We start from the raw sequence: 15,476 nt of genomic DNA on the forward strand, positions 1-15,476 counted from the left end.
ACCTGCATCTAAAATTATTTTAACTTACCTTAGTTTATCAGTGCCTTTCTCTCAAATAGCACAATAAAATAGGCAACTCTGGCACATAAGGTGATATCCCAACATCTGGGAATTGAAGTACATGAGAAAAAGTATTTGTTCAAGATAACGAGGGAATGGTTGCGTATCACATGCCAATGAGAGCTGGGGAGAATACGACACTGCATTTGGCCAGTGGAACACGCGACTTTATATTCATCAATGCATGAGCAGACATGGGGCTCACCAGGGGCATGCAACAAACATGATCAAGTACTAAACTCAAGAAGCACCTCCAAGGCTTGTGAAAAGGAAAATGAGCCTCTAAGACACAACTGTAATAAATATTATCAAGAAACTTCAGAGCCAATAGCCATTTCCTTAAATCTAAATTTCTGAGGTGGACCATTACCCATTTTGAAATACTTCTAGCAGTAGATACAGAAAACCCACAACTTAACTTTCAGGAATATAGAATATGGAGAATTATCACCCCATGGTTTTATAACAGTGGGATGATTTTCTTCACACATTAATCTTTTTAAATACTGAGCACAATATTGATTTAACTGTAAACAGAAACACAATCCACAGTTGTAAAATGAAATGAATATTGGCTCTTACCATAGGTATTTATTAACTCTTATTAGTCAGTAGGAATGATTACATGAACAGGGGTTTAATGAGATGTTGCCATGCTATGAAATTCATTAAAAGAGAATGTTCTACCTTCACACACTATCTCAGGCAGAGAACTGCACCCTTCTCTGCTAGTTCCAACCACAGAGTTCTAGGTACAGGTTAGCCACAGACAAAATAAAACAGATAAAAGAAAGTTACAGGAGTTACAAAAAGAGGAAGTGGAAGTATTGAGTTATACAAAGAGAAAGAACAGCACAAATCTGCTGTATCACACATCTGAATATGTGTGCTTGAGTCAGTAAGAACTTATGAAGGATCAATTATTTACATTTCTCGCTGTATAAATTTCATAGATATTAAATGCTTTATAGGTCTAAATCTGCAACCGCTCCTCAATTACCATAATTTGGTTGGTCTATAAGCTTGCTATCTTTACCTCCACCTATGCCAATATAACAATTTGGAAGTTTCCAGGTCCAGTATGGAACGAATCTTATGTTCAATACATTGCTATTTGGATATGCATAATATAAACTATAAAACATGTTTGTGGTTCAATGATCTGAACTGTGGGTTATTAAAAGTATACAACAGACTTGAGAACTACTAACCCCTTTTATGAAGTGTTCAAAATGAACTATTTATAGAACATTGTCTTACATAGTTGAAACCTGAAGTGGAGGTCAAATTCTTCCATTTCCTAGCGTAGTGATCTGACATCTTTAATCACATTGGGGTTGATGGTGTACTATATTAATCAGTGCCTTTTAAACTGCTAAATGGGGATGAAGAGAGAACCCTTCCCCCAAGGGAGTGCACATACTATTTTAGAACCACCTGGAAAACTTTACTTAAAATTCCTCAATCCCAAAGATTCTGATGTAGGAAGATCTCTATATCTGCCCACTAGCATCATCCAAACCTGATGGGAATCCCTGCCAGAGTGAGGACGGGAATGTATCTATCCCTCAGGTGAGCTGGACACCAAAAAATGGTGTAAAAACCACGGCACATCTCAAATATTGCCTAATCTATAGATATTGTAACATTAAATTCCAATTTGTAGGATGGGGGAAGGGGAGTTTAATGGTTAGATTTTGTGTTTGGGGCAATAAAATCTTGGAAGTAGTGGTGATAGTTGTAGACATGGTGAATGCATTTAATGCCACTGAATTAATTGTATGCTTAAAATAGCAAATTGTTATATATTTACCACAGTTTAAAAATTAATAAAATGTACCAAAACTATTGAACGCTTCACTTTTAACAGGTAAATTACATAGTATATAGCAATATTTCACTTAGAGTGCTAAAGAATACAATTTGTGTATGTCTATACAGAATCAACAGCTCAGAATCAACAGGCTTATTTCTTTATCAAAGTTTTACATGCTTTTTCTTTATTGAGCTGCAGTGGCAAGAATATTCAATTTCCTTCATCCATTAGCAAAATTTACTATTAGATCAGAGAGAAAAACAATGAAGGAAATTGTTTCTGATGGCTAATAATGTAAAACAGGGTTGAGAGAGAAGGGGGCTTCCAAGGCTAGTGAGAGCAGGTGGGAGAAGGACTAGCCTATTGTCAGAGCATTTAGACAGGATTTAACAGTGTTTAAGTATACCCTGTTACTTTTCAGTTTTGTACTAGACATATCGGGCTTAACTTCAGATAACTTACTCACTAGAGTATGCAATTATTTCATCAGAAAAGAGTATCTTCATCTAAACACAGCCTGCAAATCAAAGCTTTGAACACATTTATTATATACTGTCAGAGAATGAAAAAGTGGTTTGGCTATTGCTATATATAGTTTCACTAATCTACCCATTAGGGGATAAGTCAGAAAGACAAAAAATTGCCAGAACCCTCATTGCTCATTTAAATGTCAATGTGGTATGTTTGCCCATATTTCATATTCGAAAACCAAGCATCTATTTAAATTAACCTTTGCATGTGCCCACCTTCATAAAAGAAAATATTTAAATATCTCCCTTCCTTACTATAATTCTAACTTAGAAATATCTGTATAAGTAATATTTTAAGAACACAAAAACACATTTTCTACACAATCCTCTCTACCTTACCTAGTAGACTGAAAACCTGATATCCAAACTGACAAATTTTACAAACCCATTTTTATATTTAACATAAGTACCTCTCACCAGTAGTGCTGATTTTTAAATGAATGAACAATGGTAACAACTAGAAGTAATAAACCTATAAACACTAGTGCTCTTATAAATGATTTCTTAATTGATGCATCGATTTCTTAATTGATGAGATTGTCAGAAAGAAACCACATCTGAAACACACTGAACTATGGCAGGTATTGGGAAGCTGTCAGGATCACAGCAAGGTGAGAGAGTTGTGGGCCTCTTGGTCAGCATCAGACAGAAATGTCATTGTTGAGCTACAGGTCCTTGCATCTTAGAATAATTTATCTCATTCCTTCCTCTACAAAGCAGTATGAAAGCCTGTCACTGTAGTTAAGGAAAACTGACTATCAGTTTGGCAGTTTATTTAGGTTTTAATTTTCATAATAGGAATTCGATGCTATGCTATTCTTTCCCAACAAATGGCTCATTTACGGATTAAAATATTCTTCATAGCAAAGGTCATTTGCTTAAAAATTTACCTCCATTAGCTGCTCATCCAGTTTTACTTGTTTCTTTTTCAGGCCTTCATTTTCCAAATGAATTGTTTCTAATTCTTGTTCAAGCAAATTAATCTGACTGACCTGTTAAATAAAAAAATTCTTTTAAAAACACCAAACAAAAACATCTGGGTTGCTGTACTGTTTGTATTTACAAATCTATGCTAGTCAGAACTCTTGACTCTAGAAGAAAGCCAAGTTAATTCACTGAGAGACAACAACAAATAACTCAGTGTATATATAGAAAGCACACTGAACTGTGCAGTAGAGTTAACCATGTGGTAGCTAGCCTCCAAGATGGTCCCCAAGATACCTTCTTCCTGATATTTATACCCTTGTATAGGCTGTAGTTAGCTTTCGAGTAAAATGTATCAGGATTAGTCTGTGTAACCAATGAATAGTGCAGAAACGATGGCATGTCACTTCCATGTTTAGATTATAAAAGGTAATATAGGTTCTCTCTTAGTCTTTTGGGATCTCTCTTTCTACTGAATTCTTAATGCACAGAAACTGTGACACAACAAATGTTTGTTGTTTTGATTTGTTACACAACAATGATAAATAATACAGGTCAAATCAAGCCATTCCTAATATTCAGGCTATATTTTACTAACTTATAAAGTCTTGTAATATTAATAAAGACAAGTATCTGTCTTCTTTATGAAAGTTTAACTTGCTCCTTTTTTCAACCATCACTCAAAAAGAACTATGATATTGTTTTGACAAGATTACAAGAGCATAGAAATACAGAAGAACCAAAATTCATCATTGCAACCATTTCCTTGGAAGCAAGGAAGAAACACTCATTTAAGGAAACATCAGTCACAATACAGACACAAGGTACCCTCAAAAACTCACTTTTTTATTAGTAGATCGTTCCTTCTGAAACTGTTCACAGTCTCTCTTTAAGCTCAATTTCTCTTGCTCTGTGGATTTCACACTACCTGATAGGTTTAGATGCTTTTGGTGTTTGGGGGTAGGAAGGTTGGATTCCAGTTGACGGACCTAATAAGAAATGTAAGAGGAAGACATGCTGATGTAATGATTCAACCAGGAAAAATAAATGACAAATATAAGAAACGTTTTAATTTAGTTTTTGGATTTTGCTATATCAAAAAAACCCCTTTTTGTTGTTCAGCCAGGCTTGCCAATTATTAAAGCCTACTTTCTGGGTTTCAAAATATTTCTAGGTAATTCTAATTTTAGTCTGGTTGGATCTCTACACTCAATACTATTAGGATAAGATAGCAAAGAGGGGACCTTTGGTTCTACCAAGCCTCTGAAGATCAACAGACAAGGCCTTAGGCAAGGCCTTCTGTCAGCATATACCTATCAGGAGTGAATGTGGTGTGTCCTATTGACTTTGTATTGGGCTGTTCATACATGAAACAGTTTGTTTACATCAACTAAATTTCATGTGGACAGGGACCATATTCAATTTATTCAACAGGGCAACTTCAGTGACAGCAGAGTTTATAGCACAGAGTGTTCTAAATGACAATTGTGGCATTTCAATTCTTCAAAGAAATAGAACAAATATTGCTGAAATTCATAAGGGATCACAAAAAAAACCCGACTAGCCAAAGTTCTCTTAACTAAAAAGAGGAAGAATTGAGGCATTACACTCCCAGATTTCAAGCTATACTACAAACCCATAATAGTTAAAATAGCATGGTACGGGAACAAAAACAGACCAATGGAGTCAAACTGAAACCCAGAAATAAAGCCACATGTATATGGTCAGCTAACTTACGACAAAGGAGCAAAGAACAGCATTAGAACAAGGGCAGTCTCTTCAACAAATGGAGCTGAGAAGACTGGACCACTACATGCAATATAATGAAACTAGATTATTACCTCACACCATACACAAAAGCCAACTCAAAATGGATAAAAGACTTGAATGTAAGACCGGAAGCCATAAAATTCATAGAAGAAAACACAGGCACAACACTCCATGACACACTCAAAAAACCTTTGAGGACTCCTCCCTAGAAGCAAAGAAACTAAAAGAAAAGATAAACAGCTGGGACTACATCAAACTAAAAAGCTTCTGTACAACAAAAGAGACAATAACCAAAATGAAGAGACACCCTAAGATTGGGAGAAAAAATTTATACTCCATACAACTGATAAGGAATTGATAAAAAGATCTAAAAAGATCTACAAAGATCAACAAAAACAAAGCAAACAACCCAGTCAAAAAATGGGCAGGAGATCCAAAAGGACACTTCTCCAAAGAGGGAATGCAAATGGTCAATAGGTATATGAAAAAATGCTCAACATCACATATAATCGGAAAATGCAAATCAAAACCACAATGAGATACCACCTCACAGGGGTGAGAGGCCCATATTAAAAATAAACTGGCAACAACAAATGCTGGTGAGGATGTGGAGAAAAAGGAACTCTCTTACACTGCTGGTGGGAATGCAAACTGGTTCAACCACTAAGGAAAGCTGTGTGGAGGACGCAAAAATTACTAAAAATGGATGTACCACATGACCCAGCAATCCACTCCCAGGAATCTACCCAAAGGACACAAAAACATTAATTCAAAAGGAAACCTGCATCCCTATGTTTAATGTGGCACTATTTACAATAGCTAAGCTATGGAAGCAAGCTAAATGCCCAAAAACAGATGACTAGATCAAGAAGATGTGGTATATATACACAATGGAATAGCATTCAACAATCAAAAAAGATAAATTCATGCCATCTGCAGCAACATAGATGGAGCTGGAAGGGATTATACTAAATGAAATAAATCAGAAGGAAAATGAATAATATCAGATAGTTTCACTTATGGGGGAATATAGAGAAACCGAACAAAGGGTCAAAAAAAAAAAAAAGACAAAACTTGCAGGCAATCTATAGATCTGAGACATAGAGCCCAGGATGGGGAGGGAGAGGGGTCAAGACAGGGGAGGGAAGAGCCCAAGGGATTATGGTGATGGTTCACAGGTGATGTGGTGGTGGGAGACTTATGGGGACTATACCTGAGGGGAGAAATCAAATATTGTACAAAAAAAGAACAATAATGTAAGAAAATAAAAAAGTTTAGTCAAATAAAAAAAAAAAAGAAAATTGTGGCATTTCAGACAGTTTTTCCTCCAAGGAACTGTTGAAGCATAGGTTAAGCATGGTTGGTTGATTAGTTGGTAGAGGTAAAGAATTTAAACATCAGTGTCATGGCTGAAAAAGATGATCTTTAGAATCCATTCTAGGGGCCTTCCTGGTGGTGAAGGGGTTAAATCTCAATGCTATCAAGCTATCAACACTGTAGCCTGAATTTGATCCCAGGCCAGGGAGCTGACCCACATATGGTGTAGCAGACCTCTCCTGTCGCACCTATTGCTCCCCTCAGCAGTGTATTTCAGTAAGATCTGCCTGTTCTGCTCCCCACTCTATCTTTGGTGAATCCTCTCACCTCCCATACCACCGCTGGACTACACCCCAGTTCTTCCATGCATAAATAAATAAATCTTTAAAAAGAAAATAAAAACCATTCTAACTGTGAAATGCTGAGTCTTTAAAAGGAGGCACCTTTTCTCTTACAGAGAATTAGGCCAACAAGACTTTAGCCTAGTTTTGCCATTTTTGTACTACCAGTCATGATGGCTAGTCTTTTTGAATGAGAAATATATAGTTAACATAATTTTCATGAGCCTATATTTTGGATCTGAAATAAAGATCAGATTTTAATATAGAACTGCTTATACAAAGAAAAAAATATTTTATGAACAAAAAAGGATAAAATTATATGCAAGTAAATGATACATTATACCTTCTTAAAATAAGCCTGCTATAACAGAATACTCAAATCCATAACCTAGGACCATTTCAATCAGATCAAACATTCATTTTCACACCAAACTCACTATTTTCAAACATACAGCACCATGTCATCTTTTCAAGTTACCTTCTCCCGGGAGTGTGTGAGTTCTGCTTTGGTGTTCTGCACCACAATTTGGAGTCTCTCATTCTCTTGCCAAAACAGCTGTTCATCATTCATCGGATGGTCTACCTTGTCCCAAGATGGCCTTTGCTGCTGGTTATAGAACTCCGATGGCTGGCTAGCTATTTCTGGAGCCCAGTTCTTAAGAGAAAATTACAGAGTTAAGCTTTAAAAACAAGCTGATTTCTGTTCTGAATGTCCTATTTAATGACAATACTTAGAAGGTAATACAATACTTAGAAGGTAACTTTGTACCTTCATTTTGTTTTCTAATGGGAGTTGGTGCATTATATATAGAGATAAATAAAACAATATTCTTAGTTTGATTTTCAAAAATGGCTTGGAGAACTTCTTTGTTCAAAATAGTCCTTGCAAACTAGCCCAAATGAATCTAATAGCAAAGATTATAGGGCAAGTCTCAGTTTCATATGGAACTCAGACACTGATTGGTGGGCCTCACAAACAGCCTCATTTTTAAGAAGTTATGCTTTGAACCCAGATCACTACTGTGTTGGTTAACAGAGGACCGAAAGGGAACTCTAAATGGAAGGCTTTTCACAAGTTAAAACTATCACAAGTTAAACTCTACTTTCATTTTCACTTTTGCAATCATAGCCTTTTTCAGAATCCAAAGCACATATTGTTCATGTAATTGAAGCCTGAACTCAGGAATACAGTTTAAGCTAACAAAGTGATATTTTGGATCCTGAGAAATGTCTCAAAAAGTAAAAAGTAGATAAAATGTTGTACACCATTTTTCCTTTTTCATGTTTTGGCTTACAAGGTTGATCTCATTTTGAGAAAAATATCAGTGCAGAAATATTTAAAAATAGAAAAAAAGATTTCATTTAATGAATCATAGTTTTTAAAAAGCACCAAGAGATAAAATAACCAAATAAGTGCCTACTTTCACATCAGGACAAAATCTTAATCTCTACCCCAAGGCATCTATAACATTGCTCTTGATTTACTTCAGCACAGAGGAAGCAGTATTGTGATATGTTAAAATGAGAGACACTTTCTACAAGATCAAAATGTTACAATTTTATTGCCACGAAACAACTCAGCCAGGGTCTGACTTCATCACTATCATTTCATTTATATGAAGTCCAGAAACAAGCATTCCTACCCTATGATGTCAGAGGGTAAAGAAGTGGCTTGTGTGGGGTTGGAAATTTTTATATTTCTTTCCAGGTGGAAGTTATACAAACAAACACATACAGGGATGTAAAATACATATACACACAAAATATATATACACACACGTGTGTACATAAAAATAATTCAGTTATAGATTTAAAATTTCTACATTTTATTGCATAGTTATATCTCAGTAAAAAAGAAGAGAAATTACCTTGTTACCAGCATTCTGAAGTTGCTTATGTAAAGACATTATTTCTTGTTTTAAAGCCTCATTTTCCTGCTGAGTCACTTGCAGATCAGATTTAATCTGGGACATTTGCAGGTTTACACTCTGCAGGGTGTCTTCTAGATTCTGAACCTGCATCAGGAGAATAAGCTCACACTGCTACAGAAATCCTCATGCTCTTATCTATAGCATGTCTGGGAAAGGGTGAGGAAGGACAAGAGAAACTCCAAGGATCCTCTATGTCGACTAACTGTACCCAGCTCTATTCAGTAGCTCAGTGAAAACCCAGGATATCACATATAGTTGCAGAATGTTAAATTTAGGACAATGAACCATGCTTGGAGCAAGATATTGCCAATATCATCATCTATTACCAGATGATATCTTAGACAACCAGTGAGTACCAACAGGCATGATGAAAAATGACTTTACTAAATTTTGTAAAAATTATCTTAACCTGTGGGGTTGGTTTGTAAAGGATGTCATATTGAAAATAAAAATATATACTTGTAGAGTCCTATTCCATGCTACTATTGCATAGCTCAATTAAAACAACTTTTTTAATTTGTAAAAGGAATGTTGATAGTGATTTTTAACTATAAAAGAGCATGAACCTGCCTTAGAAATTCTATTTCTAAATAGAAACAGTCATCATTAAATACCATTCTCAAGCTTCCTAAATAAGCAATCTCATGATCATGAAATAATTAGAATAATGAACTTTGAGGGAAAGAATGTCTAAATTATTGCACCATACTGTAAGCATGTGGTATATACTGGTCAAATCAAATCATACTGAGCCCTCTTAGGCCACTTCTACCTGGAACATTCTTTCTGGTAGAACTTCTACTGGATGGATGATACAGGAAAACATCAACTGTGCTGCTCAATCAAGAACTGTCCACATACCTTTTCCTGTGAAGACACCAGCTGTGACTTTAAGTTTTCACTCTGATATTCCTGAGACTGTTGTTCCTGCTTCATAGCAGCAAGTCTGTGCTCTAAAAGCCTTGATTTTGCCAACTGGCTCAGAGAGAGAAGAGAGGTTAAGAGGGCATTTTTGCAAACAAATCTAACCTTGATTTCTAGCCTCCACTTATGTAACATGACCAGGTATCATCTATTTACAGGGGAGCAGGGCAAGGCAAAAAAAAAAAAAAAAAAAAAAATTCCTGACTCTTTTCTATCTTTAGTCTTGAAGAGTCTCTTCTCTTTAGGGACTTCATTTTTCCTTCTCTCTGCCTTGTATTTTGAGGGTGGGAGAGAGTGGGCTGGAATGAAATTTTACAAAGTGCCCATTAAGGGGCCTCCCCTGGTGGTGCAGCGGTTGAGCACTGGGCTGCGAGTCTGCCTACAGTCTCTGCAGCACCGGTTTGATCCCCAGCCACTGGTGAGGGTCCCACATGGCGCGCGGACCTCTCCTGCCGTGCCAACTGCTCCCCTCAGCAGTGTATTTCGTCAGTCTGCCTGTTCTGTTCCTCACTCTGGCTCTCTCACCCTCCTGTGCTTCTGACTGTACCCAGTGCTTGTATAAATAAATTAATTAAAAAAAAAAAAGACTTAAACAAACAAACAAAAAAAAAAAAAAAACAAAGTGCCCATTAAGGTAGGTGGGAAACAGACAATGACTTTGGATTTACTAGGGAAAATAAAACCATAAAAGATCTATACAATAGATCTCAAGATTATGAAATATAATAGTATTTGTTATTTAATATATATAAATAGAATAGTGATGTGTGTGTGTGTATATATAAATATATACATATATAGAGAGAGTAGGATTGTGATATATAAAAATGAGGCAAACTTTGTATTATTGTATTTAATAACATAAATATTTAAAGATTACTTTAGACTCCTGTGACAATCTGGCTTCAATAGCTCTAAGTGACAGCTGACATGCCTTTCCAGAAGCTGGAACAATGAGGCTAATGCTGGAAGCCCAAAGCCACTGTGCATAGAGAGAAATGCTCATGACGGTACACTATGTGATGGGAAAAACCCTTTTTAAATTACCTTATCAATGCAGCTGTTTAATTCTTCACTTAGGGCTTCTTTTTCTTTCAGCAGTGTCTCATTGTAGCTTAGGACACTAGAAATTTTTTGTTGAAAATCAGAGAGATCAGGACATCTGTGCAGCTGCAAGAGATAAACAAATGGGCTGGGCCCTCCCATCACTTTATTTATAAAGAGGTATTTATAAACATGGCATTTTCATGACTGCTGCTATTTCCCTATCTGTAGATATTTCAGAGGACATATAAACTTTAGGGGACTATAATTAACTTTAACAAAATGTTCCCTGTTAAATTCTCTCTGTTCTCCAATTGGCTGCCAGAATGTTTGCTTAGATCGACTCAACCAGACATTGTTAAGTAATAGCCCAGCTTTCTGTTTTTACCTTCAGGGTAAAATAAATAATATACCACCATTCTGTCATCCATTGACCTTGTGCACACATTGCATAGTACCTTTTCTTGAGACTTTCCTCATCCACTTGGGAAATGCCTACATTGATTTGCTTAGTTATATGTTGCTGGTGTGGCTCTACTGGTCTCCTCCTCTCAACTTTAGGGAACCAGATAATTCCCTAATTCTGTCACTGTGGGATGGTTAGCAGCCTCTTTGGTTTTACCTACCAGTTGCATCTCTCCCCTCCTCACCATTTGTGACAACCAAAAATGTCTCTAGATAATATTATTAATGTCCCAGGTGTTGGGTGAGCAGTCCGCAATCACTGCTTTAAAGAGATTCATTGTTTCTGACACTTCTTCACCCTTTCCTATGGTGCATAAGTTTTAAATTTTCCTCCTCTTCACGTGACTTTCAAATTTTCAATTTTCAACATCATTATGATTCCATGGCCTTCCTTCTATTCCTATCTTAAATTCTTTTACATTAGGGATAGTACAGTAAAATACATTTTAAGAATCAATCTTGTCTTCAACTGGCAACAAATCCAGCATACCTTGCAAATTTAAACAAATCAGAAGAACAGAAAAATATACATTTTAAAATATCTGGGGACTTTCTTCTTTGCCCACCACTGGGCCTCCCTTCCCCAGGGCCCTCACAAAACTTGGTATATTTTGGGTATCTCCAGACTTAGCATGTGACTTCTGTTAAAGTGCCATTTGTATTTCTTTTCAGTGCAATGGATAATACAAGTAGAAGAAATCATTATGTCATACAGGGTAGCACATACTTCCTAGGCCTATGCTACATGGCACCAACAATGGACAGACCCTGTTCTACCTTTGTGACCCCAGAGTCCAGGTGCCATGAAACAACTTCCTAATAATGGCAGAAAGGGCTCACTGTTTTCCCATATTACTATTTACACCAACACCACTGTAAAACAATACGCAACAAAAATGTGGCAAATGATGTACCCATCCTGCAATTTTACTTCCAGCTCTGCTCGTTTTCACCTGATCTGTAGCTTAGCAAAGACAAGAATGCACCTTTTCCATACAATGGATTTGCACCCACTGCATCATCTTGAAGAGTGAGTAACAGACAGATTTTCAAAAGGTAAAGGAATAAAGTATGCCCGTGTTAATTAGGATGAACTGGGTAATAACAGCTTTGGAATTCATATATATCACAGAAGGGTCCTATGAGTTTTAACATCTGGCATGCACAGAAAGACAGCTTCTGTTGCCTATTGGTGGAACGGATATACTTTATCAAGTACATTAGACTTAAAAATGTTCTTATAAAATACCTGTATGGAGCCAGTACTATACTGGGCTTTATGAGAGACACAAATTCCCTGAGAACCTGTTAATTCTATTAGGAAATCAAGACTTATAGGAGTGAACTAGAGACCAACACAACATAACACTCAATGGTAGAGACAATATTTTAGCATTCAGAGACACACGCTTTTATGTTCACAGGCTGAACAATACAGAGAAAATTTTATAATCCAAGGATGTCATAACACTAAAGCAATCCTTTGGTGAAGTAATAATAAAATGGAACCACTAAATTCCCTTACTATAAGTCAGAATTGCTCAAACTGAATAACTCCTGTACTCACTGAAAATTCAGAATAAAGAATAAAATAGGACAACATTCAGGATCTAACTTTAAGATGAACTTTCTTTTATACTTAAAATTAAGTCTTTGTTTGAAATTTGGAAATAGGCTTCTCAAAGCCAAGTTTATAAGTGAGATCCCATCCCTGATAAAGCTTTATGCCTAAGATTGATGCCTCATACTTGCTATAAAAATAGGCATGAAACTGGCTTTTACCTATGTCTCACAAATCTGGGTGAACTGAATTATGAAAGTTAAGAGCAAGAAAGTCACCTTTTTAGACACATTTTTATTACTTTATCACCTGGCCAGAATAAAGTAGAATAATAAATTTCTTAAACTGAAGTGGTTATGATTCTTTTATAGTAATAGAATTTCAGACCACCACATGTATAAGTTACATAACTAAAGAATTAGCAATAGTAGCCCTTACAAATAGACTTGCATTTCAAGCCCTCAGCTTTACTAAGTGACAGTTGACAGGATGCAGTAAAATGGACATTTGGTGGCTACAAAAGCCAGACTCGGGAGTACACATTGTCTTGTGAACCCCCCACCCTCACATCATCTTACTTGTTTCATTTTTTCCAGTTCATCTTTGAGAAGGAGATTTTCCTGTTCCATAATATGGGTCTGCATTTTCACTTCAGAAAGTTCTGCCTCCAGAGAAGACACTAAGGTGGAGGACTAAGAGAGAAATTTAAGTCAAGTAACAGATGCATTCATTTAACCTGGAGTTAAAAAGCAGTATCAAGGTTCACAAAAAGCAACGTCAAGGAAACATTAGAACAAATTTATGACTATTTAGCCCTATCTTCAACAGAACTAATGTCATGTTTTAAAAGATTTTCCACTTAAATGGCCTGAATATGATTTCCAAAAAATTTTTGCAGGTTTCTTCGCTACAAAGTTACTGTTTTTTTCTTAGCCAAGATACTTTGAAATGATGTAAATTATGTTTCTCCTTAAATTTCTGCTTATTTTAATGTCTGTAAATGGATTTTTCTACAACAATTATTACTTTAGTGTTTGCCTAATTATTTCCTATTTTCTTCTTTCTTTCTACATTAACTAGAATTCTACTGTAAGAAAGTAGTTGATCCTGCCCCATTTATTTAATTAATTTTTCTGTCAATTTGGACCCTGAGATATTTATTTTATTTTATAATCCTTTCATAATTATTTTATGCTGTACTATGATAAATTTATATTGCTGATCAAAATGTTTCATTTTTGGTCATTTGGAGCTCTGTCATACTGAGCCCTGGGTCCTTTGACAACAGGTTTCCTCTTATATAAGTATTTTTTATTTTCTGGCACCATGCGATGTTCCAGGCTCACTTTGAATTTTGCCTGTCTGTGTCCTGGAATCAATCATTTATCCAAGGGACCTTGGTTCCTTTTATAGGAGGATGGTGTTTAGAAACCAAGATCTGTACTTATTTACTTATTTGAAAACATGGATTTATACTACCAGCTCACGTCCTAAACCCAACAATAGAGGGATCACCATATTTCCACTTGTAACTTCCTTTTTCAACAATAAGAGACTCAATTCGTATTGTCTGCAATATATTTACTAATTTTTCAATTCTAGTATACACAAACAAGTTTCAGAATCACTAATCCACACCCCCATGAGAATCACATTTGCTAACCAGGTTATTAAAATATTTATGGGTAGTCCTTTTTGTCTCTAGACCTACAACAGACAGTCAAGATACTAACTTCCAAATCACTTAATTCTTTTCTTCTCTATCATGGTTATGCCATCCATTTACAATGCAGCACATTCACTTGTTAGTGTTTGTGTTCCATTTTGGTATCCCCTGTTACCTTGATTAATTTTAATTGTGTGCTTATTTTGGGGAACTATGAAGAGTAAATGAAATGCTATGGTTTTAGAGTCACATATACTGAGAGAAGTGTCCCTTCCTCATGCTTTCTACCCCATTCCCATTATTCCCTTCCACCTCTTTCCTGCCCACCACCTAAAGGTAATCATCTTTTTAGTGTTTGGGTTACCATTTCTGTATTTCTTTTACACAAATAAATAGTAAACATGTATTTTCTAATGTCCTTTTCTTTCTAACATGGATAGGGGCATATACTATACTATACTATTTTGTGTTTCCTTTTCCAGTTAACTGTATGTCCTAGAAATTGTTTCCCCTGATAGAGATATTTTATTACTATTTTCTTCTTTATTTTACAACTGTATAGTACTACTCTGTGGTGTGGCTACACCCAACTGCTGTTTTACTGGGCCATTTCCCATGCATCCATCTTTACTCAAGTGATTTAAGAAGTCACCTTTGATAGATACTAAGTATGTATCAAATACTAAGTATGTACGGGGGCAGCACCATACTCTTTTAATTATTAAGATTTTATAAGAAACTGAATGCAAGCATTTCTCTTATTTCTTAGGATTTCCTCTGGAAAGGCTGTCAGGTGGTTATAGACCATACCTGCACTTGACAGTGTTCCAGTTCTTCTTTCAGCTTGGACTTTTCTTGTTCCCATTCCTCGAATGTACTGTGTCCAGGTTCTTCTTTCTGGCATAGCATTTCTGCCAGACGTTGATTAAGTTCTTGCAATTCTTTCTGATTTTGAGAATTCTTTTGGCTAAGTTCTATATTTTCCAAATCCAATTGCTTGTTTTTGGTTTTTAATTCTGAAATCTAATTAAAATTGCAACAACTTTTAAAAACTAGTTACCCTACTTTGGGCTAAAAGACAGATTTTAGAGACATTCTTCTTTCATTGTCTATGCAGTAAGTCACAT

The 15,476-nt window shown here is 35.8% G+C and overlaps 1 protein-coding gene across 4 annotated transcripts in view; it reads right to left on the reverse strand.

The window, feature by feature from the left end:
- NIN (ninein) overlaps nt 1-15,476 on the reverse strand; it is a 93,298-nt gene that overhangs the window by 11,387 nt on the left and 66,435 nt on the right. For all 4 annotated transcript variants that reach the window (XM_037503310.2, XM_037503314.2, XM_037503311.2 and 1 more), the window contains 8 exons: nt 15,160-15,372; nt 13,262-13,375; nt 10,661-10,783; nt 9,551-9,664; nt 8,627-8,773; nt 7,237-7,413; nt 4,173-4,319; nt 3,297-3,398 (listed from right to left, as the gene is read on the reverse strand). In XM_037503310.2, the coding sequence (XP_037359207.1) occupies nt 3,297-3,398; nt 4,173-4,319; nt 7,237-7,413; nt 8,627-8,773; nt 9,551-9,664; nt 10,661-10,783; nt 13,262-13,375; nt 15,160-15,372 (1,137 nt within the window). The remainder of the gene's footprint in view (nt 1-3,296; nt 3,399-4,172; nt 4,320-7,236; nt 7,414-8,626; nt 8,774-9,550; nt 9,665-10,660; nt 10,784-13,261; nt 13,376-15,159; nt 15,373-15,476) is intronic.

Source organism: Talpa occidentalis, unplaced genomic scaffold, assembly GCF_014898055.3.
Source record: "Talpa occidentalis isolate TD23 unplaced genomic scaffold, MPIMG_talOcc4v2.1 talOcc4.11, whole genome shotgun sequence".
In the NCBI taxonomy this organism is placed as follows: Eukaryota; Metazoa; Chordata; class Mammalia; order Eulipotyphla; family Talpidae; genus Talpa; species Talpa occidentalis.